Source organism: Anguilla rostrata, chromosome 19 (assembly GCF_018555375.3).
Source record: "Anguilla rostrata isolate EN2019 chromosome 19, ASM1855537v3, whole genome shotgun sequence".
Classification (NCBI taxonomy): domain Eukaryota; kingdom Metazoa; phylum Chordata; class Actinopteri; order Anguilliformes; family Anguillidae; genus Anguilla; species Anguilla rostrata.
In genome coordinates, this window is record NC_057951.1 from 1,861,145 (window position 1) to 1,872,490 (window position 11,346).

The 11,346-nt window shown below is 40.5% G+C and overlaps 1 protein-coding gene and 1 long non-coding RNA gene across 2 annotated transcripts in view; one reads left to right on the top strand and one right to left on the bottom strand.

Moving 5' to 3' along the window:
* LOC135245748 (uncharacterized) overlaps positions 1–11,346 on the bottom strand; it is a 516,260-nt gene that overhangs the window by 476,827 nt on the left and 28,087 nt on the right. The gene's annotated exons all lie outside the window — the stretch shown is intronic.
* LOC135245705 (uncharacterized) overlaps positions 1–11,346 on the top strand; it is a 492,416-nt gene that overhangs the window by 274,480 nt on the left and 206,590 nt on the right. The window contains 7 exon segments of the mRNA XM_064318949.1: positions 6,651–6,761; positions 7,021–7,131; positions 7,964–8,074; positions 8,334–8,444; positions 8,704–8,814; positions 9,480–9,590; positions 9,850–9,960. Of these exon segments, the coding sequence (XP_064175019.1) occupies positions 6,651–6,761; positions 7,021–7,131; positions 7,964–8,074; positions 8,334–8,444; positions 8,704–8,814; positions 9,480–9,590; positions 9,850–9,960 (777 nt within the window).

Here is an 11,346-nt window from a genome sequence, read left to right on the forward strand (position 1 = left end):
AAAATTAAATTAATTAAGGAAAAATCGAACTGTAGTTGTCCTAAAATATGACCTATTCGTTTTATATTCATACAATATTAAAACAACTTCGATTTTTAACATAGACATTGTAATACTATTCATTTTCAGTTAGAACCACACTAACATTAATTATAAACAAAAATGTCTTCCTTTTTTCTATTTTTTCCCCTACAGTTTTAACAATGAAAATGCAAAATTTTTAATGGAGAATTATTTATGAAATACACCCATTACTTTTAATTATTATTGCAATATCTAATACAACATTACATCAGTACATGAGTTTAACTGAATGGTAAGGGAAGAATTAGAGTAATTTGTAACATTCTGTGATACCTTTACGTTTGTAAAGGTGAAAATATCACACACAGTATATCATGGCTGGGTTATAAGCATGCAGTACATAGGCGAATTTCATTCAATTAAATCCTTTTTAAATTTGCCTATGTACTGCATGTTATAACCCCAGCCACATTTTCTATGACGCTTATTTGATGTAAGTGACACCATATCTGAAGAGTGGAGGGTCCAAGGTTTTCAAAGCACCCCTATATCATTGAGACAACATGTCCAGGGGAGGCAGCAGAGCATGATATCTGTTATGGTATCAGAAAGCAGTTGGGATTTAATTGAATGAAATTCGCCTGTGTATTGCATGTTCAAACCCCAGCCACATTTTCCATGACGCTTATTTGATATATTTTGATTCATTTTGAATAAAATGAAGTGGAACTGGTTAGAGCAGGTATCATGGAAAGTCAGCTCTCATTAGTTTTTTATTATTTTATTTAAATAATTCACAAACACATTTGATGAGTATACAAAGGGCAAATAGCCTAACTTTAAAAATTGTCAACAAAAAAAAAGTGAGAGAGAGAAAAAAAGAAACAGTTGATTGGGGAAGGCACAAGACGTACAGACAAAATACCAAAAATTACACAAACTTATAAACAAAAGCACATGCTTGTTATTTTTTATTTTGTAATAGGAAATAACAAAAATCACTTACCTCACACATTAGCGTGTTACGTAGGGCCATCACTCAGGATGTTAAAGGGTCAGTGACTATGGCAGGGAGGCTGGTGGAGTGTTAAATGATTTATTTATTTAATTTGCTGTCTGTAGTAGGCTATTTGTCTTGAAATTCTTTGTTATAATCAAAAAGGCTTATTTGTGTATTCAGCCTACAGGTCACACCATTATATTGGAGAACGTTAAATCCCAACATTATAATTCACGAGTTGTTGATTAAGCCTGATATATGAAGGCTATGTGCTAAAAAACTGCTCATGATATTAGCTCTCCAACAACACCAAACATGACTTTACTGCATATTAGATTGGCTAAATAGTTTAGACAAAGTCCGTGAAACAAAGTCCTGGTCCCAAAAACACTTAAGTGTGCCAGGAATCTGCTAAGATAACAAGAACCTGCTGGAAGGAGACGTTAAATCCCAACATCAATATAATTCACGAGTTGTTGAATAGGCCTGATATATGTATGTGCTAAAATTTGGCAAAGATCTACATGGATGAAATATTTGTTTCTTCTGCATAACTTATTAAATACCGTGACTGCTTCAGCTAAGAAATAGTATATAAAACTCCGCCCATCGAACATTCAGTTGAGCCAGTAAGTAAGGAAATGCGGTCCAAAAGAGAAACTGAAACTTAACGGCCATTTTAAAAACGGAGGAGAAAGAATCCCCAGGAAAGAAGGAATTAAATTAAATATTAAAAACGGAGTAAACCGTCTGTTGTGGAGTGGAACTGAGGTAAGAGAAGCTGAAGATAAAGGGCTGCGACGAGGAATGGGAATCTGCAAGTATAATCGCATAACCAGCGTAATTCAGAAAAACTGACAATGGCAATGAAATTGTGTGTTTAATGCGTAGCCTGATAAGCTAAGAGCTCACACGGAGTCCGAACATACCATTTAGACCAGAAAGTAATATTGAAATAGCCTTTAAGAAAGTTTACTTCAGTAGCCTATCTTTGATATTCTATGACCAATTCTACCTCGTGAGGAGGTAGCCTAGTGAGTCGGAGGTCACAGGACTTGTCGCTTGTTGTTGACATTTTGACGCTGCAGTATAAACCCGGATTTTGTTTTTAATCAAACAATTAAGAGGTTGTTACTTATTCTTTTATGTTTCATAGGAAATCATTCCATTTACTAAATCGCATTAATTGGTTTGCAATATTGAGGCAAAATATACAGTGGAGTGATTATATTAGGCAGAGATTACTCTATATTTCTTTTCATTTCAACTTTATTCAAGACTCATCTTAAAAAGAGGTCCATAGCAGGTAAAATAGACAACACAGATAACGGTACATATGATCTCATAAAAAAACACGTTTTCAACGTACAAAAATGCCAAGTTACTCACACATACAAGACATACACCGTCTATAACTCATTCATTCAGACTGCCAAAATCCAGGCCTGCCATTAAAGGTATTGATATCCAAATGACGCCAAGTTACGATACTACAAACAATATAGGCTATCTTTCCTCACCGAAATGAAATAAGATGTATTCCAAAGCAATGCTACCCAATATTTCCTCAGTTCTTGCAAATCACTAAAAATAACATCCCAATACATGTTATCATCTTACTCATTGGGATGGCAGGTATGCCATCCCGCCAAGTTACGCCTTGGTGGGGGCATGCCCCATACCTATACAGCACCGAGAGTTTGGCACTTTTCAGGGTTCCCCACAGAAATAACCACAACAGCCACAGACACTCAGCCCTTGAAAACATTAAATTCTGTACATTCTGACCCCATTTCAACAGACAGATTTCATAAACAACTTCACATGTCCACACAATAAAGCCCCAAACTAAGGGGATTTTGCGTTTTCTCCTTCTTCTCTTTCTTCTTCTTCTTCTTCTCATTCTTATTTTTCCTGCCGCCTATCCCACTAACAACATGTCTCCCCATTGGACATTTTACCGACACCAGCCAAATCTTCACCTACACGACCCAATCAAAAACTCGCATACACACGCAAAATACCCATACCTTTTTATTCTGAAACATTTCCAGTTTAAACAGCTGGTCTGCCTGTGGCCTAGAGGGCAAGGTTACAGTCTTGGAAACATGCAGTCTCAGGTTCAAGCCCTGCTCGGAACACGTTTTTTTAACCTGCTTTTACCCTCACTAATAATTGTCTACTACTTCTCAATTATTGCTTTTGCACCATATCTACCCGCCGTTCACCGAACGTGTACACTGCATTATGACGTATCGTCTGCACGTTCAGTTATTAACCGGCTACAATATTGCAAAGCCATATGGATTCAACGGGAGCTCTTCTGTGGTTACTGGCCTGTGTTCTTCTTTAAAACCACGGACAGGTTTGCTAATGATATTTCACGCAATGCATAGCTATGTCATGGTGCTGCACTAACAAAGTCACAGACTGGTAAACCTCCGGATGAAGGATCGAATCCTGCCTCGCCCTCAGGCAGATAATTTTCTCTTTTACACTCACGTTTTCTTACGCTTTATATTTGCTTTACCAAAACTCACTCACGGCCACCCATATGCATTTCATGACGGCAAATGTATTCCTTTTATTAAAAAGTTACACCAGTTCACCACTGTGCCATTTCTACTAACTATGTTTCTTCACTGGGCTACCGTACAAAACCTTCTTATCAGCAAACGCCACGTTTCTACATTCATGTTACCTCGCCCTGTTCTCTATCTAGCCACATACACACAACTACTACGTATGTACGTCCTGCAACTCCCCATTAAAACATTACATTTAAAATCATGACTCACTCATAATTATAACTACTAGTACTGAACATGACAAAAGCATATCAGTGCAATAGATTTCACTCGTTACACGTTACATGTTGATCTGACACAAAGTTTGCATGACATTGTAAAATGTTAAGATTACAAAACACAGGGCCAAGTGACTTGAAAGAATTGAGGAAATATTGGGTAGCATTGCTTTGGAATACATCGTATTTAATTTCGGTGAGGCAAGATAGCCTATATTGTTTGTAGTACCGTAACTTGGCGTCATTTTGATATCAATACTTTTAATGGCAGGCCTGGATTTTGGCAGTCTGAATGAATGAGTTATAGACGGTGTATGTCTTGTATGTGTGAGTAACTTGGCATTTTTGTATGTTGAAAATGTGTTTTTTTATGAGATAGTTGTATACCATCCCAAACCCGGACATATGCTCCCTTGCTGCGTTTGTCCCGTCCTGTTCATTGGGGGGGGGGGGGGGCGGAGTAGGTGTCCGGTATTTAGGATGATTAAACTACCTTTCTGCGAAATGTCATGTCCATCCAAACATATATGGACATATTAGGACGACTTTAATAAACATTACCCTGTTCGAGTGAATAAAATGGGGCAATTCGGCACTGGATGACAATATCGCGACAGTTTACTGCCTACTCTCGCAGGCTGACTGGGGATGTCTGTCTATACAGTCTCTGTTCTATGGGCAGGCTAGCCGTGCGGCTAGGCTAACCGGAGAAGGTCTAATTTTCCCACTAGGAAAAAAATAAGGTTAGCTGACCTTCCAATTCATATATGTATTTGTGACAAGTGGTGCTTTGTTTCAAACTGTTTGTTCATAGGGTGAACGGACATGGAACAACGCAGGCACACATTATTATAAGAAAATAGCGAAAAAGCGGACATGGAACAACTTTAAGTTGAGTTAAATTTAAGTTCTCTTTTTTCCTGACTTGAGTGCTGGTTCCTTGTGTTTTTACTTGAGAGTATCTGCCCGTCTGTTTCTGCCTGCGGTTCTGTCTGTGAGTTCTGCCCTGCCTGAGTTCTGTTTCCTGTGTTTTTTTTTTTGTTGAAAATTTTGTTTTTGAAAGTGCACTGTCTGGCCTTGTTTTTGTTCCCTGTTTTCTGTTACCTGTATGAGAGTAAAGTCTTTGGTTGGATTTGCCTTTTTGGAGTTCCTGGTGTTTTTCCCCACTCTGCGTTTGGGTCCTGGTCCCCCGTTACCTGACATATCTTAAATCCGGAGGAATGAAAGATATCTTTAACTGAATTTATGACTAAGTCAGAACTAATGTGGAGATCTCTCTAATTTGAGTTATGACTAGCAATAATTGAAGTGGCGATACAGTATCTGGAATTCATGTTTTGGATAGTCAAAACTGAATTGTAGATATCTTAATTGGAGGTCCCATACAGCTGAATGGTGAAAGTAACTTCAGTCTTACTAGCAAAATGTAATTTGAGATATTAACTGCATTCTCACTCATCAAAAAACTTTTATCTTAAATTAGCTCTTTGACTAGTCATAAATCAGTTACAGGTACCTGTAATGTGAATCTGGTCAGGCTATTAAATGTTTGCGACACAACCCCTTAATTAGCACTAAACAGGCACAGAAAACAAACTAAGATTGGGGGAACTGGCGCCCTCTAGTGTGATGGTTGGATTCAGGTAGGGTTGTTATTTCCCAGAAATATTTGGGACCCCAAAAGATTCTTATAAATAAAATAAAATCAAACGAAATCTACATCAATATTAAGAGAAACTCTTGTGGCCTTCCATGGCTTCCTGTTTCACTGGAGGATTAAACTGAGAACCTGCTTGTGAAACCCATTTTTCATCTTCACCACAGAGAAAGACAAAGAACTGACGAACGAAATGAAAATGGTTGCTGACCTTTGAAAATCAGGCAATGGATCAAAAAATAAACTGAAGATGCTAGTTACTACTGTGAGGGCAATAATGAAGAAGTTTAAAACTGCTGGAGGGCAGCATGGTGGTGTGTGTGGAGTTTGCATATTCTCATCCCATGTCTGCATGGGTTTCCTCCCACAGTCCAAAGACATGCAGGTTAAGCTAATTGGAGACACTAAATTGCTTGAATGTATGAGTGTGTAAGTGCATGGTGTGTGTGCCCTGTGATGGACTGGTGACCTGTTCAGGGTTTTTTCCTGCCTCTTGCCCAATGCATGCTGGGAGAGGCTCCAGCCCCCCTCACAACCATGTCCAGGAATACGATTGTGCAATGGCTACAACAGTCTAAAGACTGCTGAAAACCTGTGAATCAATTGAACAGCACAGCCCATAAACACGGATCAACAAAGACATCCGGATCGGGAAAGATTGTGGGTGGAGGAAGAGTCTAAGATCCCTCCCAATGTGTTCTCTGGTCTTATGAGACGTTATGTAAAAAGACTCAGTGCCATTATCCCTGCGAGGGGAGGGTGCACACAGTACCAAATACAGGGGTGCCAATAGATGTGATGCACAATTTTTGTAAAAATGTATCATCTGAGGAATGTCATTTTGGTAGTTTCCATTATATAATTAAATATATTCCATATGTTGGACAATGAAAAGTTTAACAGGAAGCTCTGTCTCCATGTACTGTGAGTTAGAGCTGCAGTAAGAGGATGAGTTTAACTGGGAGCTCTGTCTACTTGTGCTGTGAATTAGAGCTTCAGTAAGAGGATGAGTTTAACTGGAAGCTCTGTCTCCTTGTGCTGTGAGTTAGAGCTGCAGTAGGAGGATGAGTTTAACTGGAAGCTCTGTCTCCACGTGCTGTGAGTTAGAGCTGCAGTAAGAGGATGAGTTTCACTGAAATCTTTGTCTCCATGTTTGTTCACAGGGTCTGGGTAGAGAGGGCAGGGTCACCTGTACCTAGCTGTCTGTCTATGAAGAGTAACCATTCAATGCATCATCCAATGTACTTCAGTGGAGAGTTCACAGGTGATCAAAGGTAATGAAACACGTTCATATTGCATTAGACTTGCAGAAAGTGGATGAGTTTAACTGGAAGCTCTGTCTCCTTGTGCTGTGAGTTAGAGCTGCAGTAGGAGGATGAGTTTAACTGGAAGCTCTGTCTCCACGTGCTGTGAGTTAGAGCTGCAGTAAGAGGATGAGTTTAACTGGAAGCTTTGTCTCCATATTCTGTGAGTTGGAGCTGCAGTAAGAGGATGAGTTTCACTGAAATCTTTGTCTCCATGTTTTGTTCACAGGGTCCAGGTAGGTTGGGCTGCGTCACCTGTACCCAGCTATCTGCCTATGAAAAGTGACCATTCAATGCATCATCCAATGTACTTCAGTGGAGAGTTCACAGGTGATCAAAGGTAATGAAACACGTTCATATTGCTTTAGACCTGCAGAAAGTGGATGAGTTTAACTGAAAGCTCTGTCTCCTTGTGCTGTGAGTTAGAGCTGCAGTAAGAGGATGAGTTTAACTGGAAGCTCTGTCTCCACGTGCTGTGAGTTAGAGCTGCAGTAAGAGGATGATTTTAACTGGAAGCTCTGTCAAAGTTTGCTGTTAGTTAGAGTTGCAGTAAGAGGATGAGTTTAACTGGAAGCTCTGTCTCCATGTGCCGTGAGATAGAGCTGCAGTAAGAGGATGAGTTTAACTGGAAGCTTTGTCTCCATGTGCTGTGAGTTAGAGCTGCAGTATGACATTTTGGTAGTTTACATTATATAATTAAATATATTCCATATGTTGGACAATGAAAAGTTTAACAGGAAGCTCTGTCTCCATGTACTGTGAGTTAGAGCTGCAGTAAGAGGATGAGTTTAACTGGGAGCTCTGTCTACTTGTGCTGTGAATTAGAGCTTCAGTAAGAGGATGAGTTTAACTGGAAGCTCTGTCTCCTTGTGCTGTGAGTTAGAGCTGCAGTAGGAGGATGAGTTTAACTGGAAGCTCTGTCTCCACGTGCTGTGAGTTAGAGCTGCAGTAGGAGGATGAGTTTAACTGGAAGCTCTGTCTCCACGTGCTGTGAGTTAGAGCTGCAGTATGACGATGAGTATAACTGGAAGCTCTGTCTCCTTGTGCTGTGTGTTAGAGGTGCAGTAAGAGGATGAGTTTAACTGGAAGCTCTGTCTCCACGTGCTGTGAGTTAGAGCTGCAGTAAGAGGATGAGTTTCACTGAAATCTTTGTCTCCATGTTTTGTTCACAGGGTCCAGGTAGATAGGGCTGTGTCACCTGTACCCAGCTGTCTGTCTATGAAGAGTGACCATTCAATGCATCATCCAACGTACTTCAGTGGAGAGTTCACAGGTGATCAAAGGTAATGAAACACGTTCATATTGCATTAGACCTGCAGAAAGTGGATGAGTTTAACTGGAAGCTCTGTCTCCTTGTGCTGTGAGTTAGAGCTGCAGTAGGAGGATGAGTTTAACTGGAAGCTCTGTCTCCACGTGCTGTGAGTTAGAGCTGCAGTAAGAGGATGAGTTTAACTGGAAGCTTTGTCTCCATATTCTGTGAGTTGGAGCTGCAGTAAGAGGATGAGTTTCACTGAAATCTTTGTCTCCATGTTTTGTTCACAGGGTCCAGGTAGGTTGGGCTGCGTCACCTGTACCCAGCTGTCTGCCTATGAAAAGTGACCATTCAATGCATTATCCAATGTACTTCAGTGGAGAGTTCACAGGTGATCAAAGGTAATGAAACACGTTCATATTGCTTTAGACCTGCAGAAAGTGGATGAGTTTAACTGGAAGCTCTGTCTCCTTGTGCTGTGAGTTAGAGCTGCAGTAAGAGGATGAGTTTAACTGGAAGCTCTGTCTCCACGTGCTGTGAGTTAGAGCTGCAGTAAGAGGATGAGTTTAACTGGAAGCTTTGTCTCCATATTCTGTGAGTTGGAGCTGCAGTAAGAGGATGAGTTTCACTGAAATCTTTGTCTCCATGTTTTGTTCACAGGGTCCAGGTAGGTTGGGCTGCGTCACCTGTACCCAGCTGTCTGCCTATGAAAAGTGACCATTCAATGCATCATCCAATGTACTTCAGTGGAGAGTTCACAGGTGATCAAAGGTAATGAAACACGTTCATATTGCTTTAGACCTGCAGAAAGTGGATGAGTTTAACTGGAAGCTCTGTCTCCTTGTGCTGTGAGTTAGAGCTGCAGTAAGAGGATGAGTTTAACTGGAAGCTCTGTCTCCTTGTGCTGTGTGTTAGAGGTGCAGTAAGAGGATGAGTTTAACTGGAGGCTCTGTCAAAGTTTGCTGTTAGTTACACCTGCAGCAAGAGGACAAGTTTAACTGGAAGCTCTGTCTCCATGTGTTGTGAGTTAGAGCTGCAGTAAGAGGATGAGTTTAACTGGAAGCTCTGTCTCCTTGTGCTGTGTGTTAGAGGTGCAGTAAGAGGATGAGTTTAACTGGAAGCTCTGTCTCCACGTGCTGTGAGTTAGAGCTGCAGTAAGAGGATGATTTTAACTGGAAGCTCTGTCAAAGCTTGCTGTTAGTTAGAGTTGCAGTAAGAGGATGAGTTTAACTGGAAGCTCTGTCTCCATGTGCTGTGAGTTAGAGCTGCAGTATGACGATGAGTTTAACTGGAAGCTCTGTCTCCACGTGCTGTGAGTTAGAGCTGCACTTAGTGGATGAGTTTAACTGGAAGCTTTGTCTCCATATTCTGTGAGTTAAAGCTGCAGTAAGAGGATGAGTTTCACTGAAATCTTTGTCTCCATGTTTTGTTCACAGGGTCCAGGTAGATAGGGCTGTGTCACCTGTACCCAGCTGTCTGTCTATGAAGAGTAACCATTCAATGCATCATCCAATGTACTTCAGTGGAGAGTTCACAGGTGATCAAAGGTAATGAAACACGTTCATATTGCATTAGACCTGCAGAAAGTGGATGAGTTTAACTGGAAGCTCTGTCTCCTTGTGCTGTGAGTTAGAGCTGCAGTAGGAGGATGAGTTTAACTGGAAGCTCTGTCTCCTCGTGCTGTGAGTTAGAGCTGCAGTAAGAGGATGAGTTTAACTGGAAGCTTTGTCTCCATATTCTGTGAGTTGGAGCTGCAGTAAGAGGATGAGTTTCACTGAAATCTTTGTCTCCATGTTTTGTTCACAGGGTCCAGGTAGGTTGGGCTGCGTCACCTGTACCCAGCTGTCTGCCTATGAAAAGTGACCATTCAATGCATCATCCAATGTACTTCAGTGGAGAGTTCACAGGTGATCAAAGGTAATGAAACACGTTCATATTGCTTTAGACCTGCAGAAAGTGGATGAGTTTAACTGGAAGCTCTGTCTCCTTGTGCTGTGAGTTAGAGCTGCAGTAAGAGGATGAGTTTAACTGGAAGCTCTGTCTCCACGTGCTGTGAGTTAGAGCTGCAGTAAGAGGATGATTTTAACTGGAAGCTCTGTCAAAGTTTGCTGTTAGTTAGACCTGCAGCAAGAGGACAAGTTTAACTGGAAGCTCTGTCTCCATGTGCCGTGAGATAGAGCTGCAGTAAGAGGATGAGTTTAACTGGAAGCTTTGTCTCCATGTGCTGTGAGTTTGAGCTGCAGTATGACGATGAGTTTAACTGGAAGCTCTGTCTCCTTGTGCTGTGAGTTAGAGCTGCAATTAGAGGATGAGTTTCACTGGAAGCTCTGTCTCCATGTGCTGTGAGTTAGACCTGCAGCAAGAGGACAAGTTTAACTGGAAGCTCTGTCTCCATGTGCTGTGAGTTAGAGCTGCAGTAAGAGGATGAGTTTAGCTGGAAGCTCTGTCTCCATGTGCTGTGAGTTAGAGCTGCAGTAAAAGGATGAGTTTAACTGGATGCTCTGTCTCCATGTGCTGTGAGTTAGAGCTGCAGTAAAAGGATGAGTTTAACTGGAAGCTCTGTCTCCATGTGCTGTGAGTTAGAGCTGCAGTAAGAGGATGAGTTTAACTGGAAGCTCTGTCTCCTTGTGCTGTGAGGCAGAGCTGCAGTAAAAGTGTTTGTCTAAGTTGTGTCTCATGATTTATTCACAGGATTCACTGCTCACTGGATTTAAGTCGTTCAGAAGAGAAGAGTTCAGAGAAACTGTCCTCCTCCAAACAGGTATGATATATTATTTTTCTATTTCAATATTTGAAGTTAATATGACTTTCAGACGATCAGATTGAATATCTAATCGGGTTTATTGAAGTTGTAGAGTGCTCTGGCCCTCTTTGGCTCACAGATAGACCGGATTCCTTTTCAGGATCCATAAACGATGGCAGTGGATGACTCCAATCAGAGTGTTTTAAAGTTCAAAGTTCAATGGCTTTATTTTTCACACACATATACATACATACAGTGAAATGTTGGTGTGACAAACTCCTTGTAGACTGTGCAACATAACGCTTCAATAATAATTATACACAGAAAAAAAAAAAAAAATTAATTAATAAATAATAATACTAGTAATATAAATTACTATGAGATATGAATACAAATTAAAAGAGAGAAGAATATAAAAAGGGAGTTATTTTAAAATTTAAAAGAAAATACAAAAAAAGTAAAAAAAAAGTTTTTATTATAATTTCCCAAAATAAATCATAGGAAGTGTTGATGTGGTTTTGGGAAAAGTTTGTCATAAAGGGTTTTCCATGTTGAAGTCC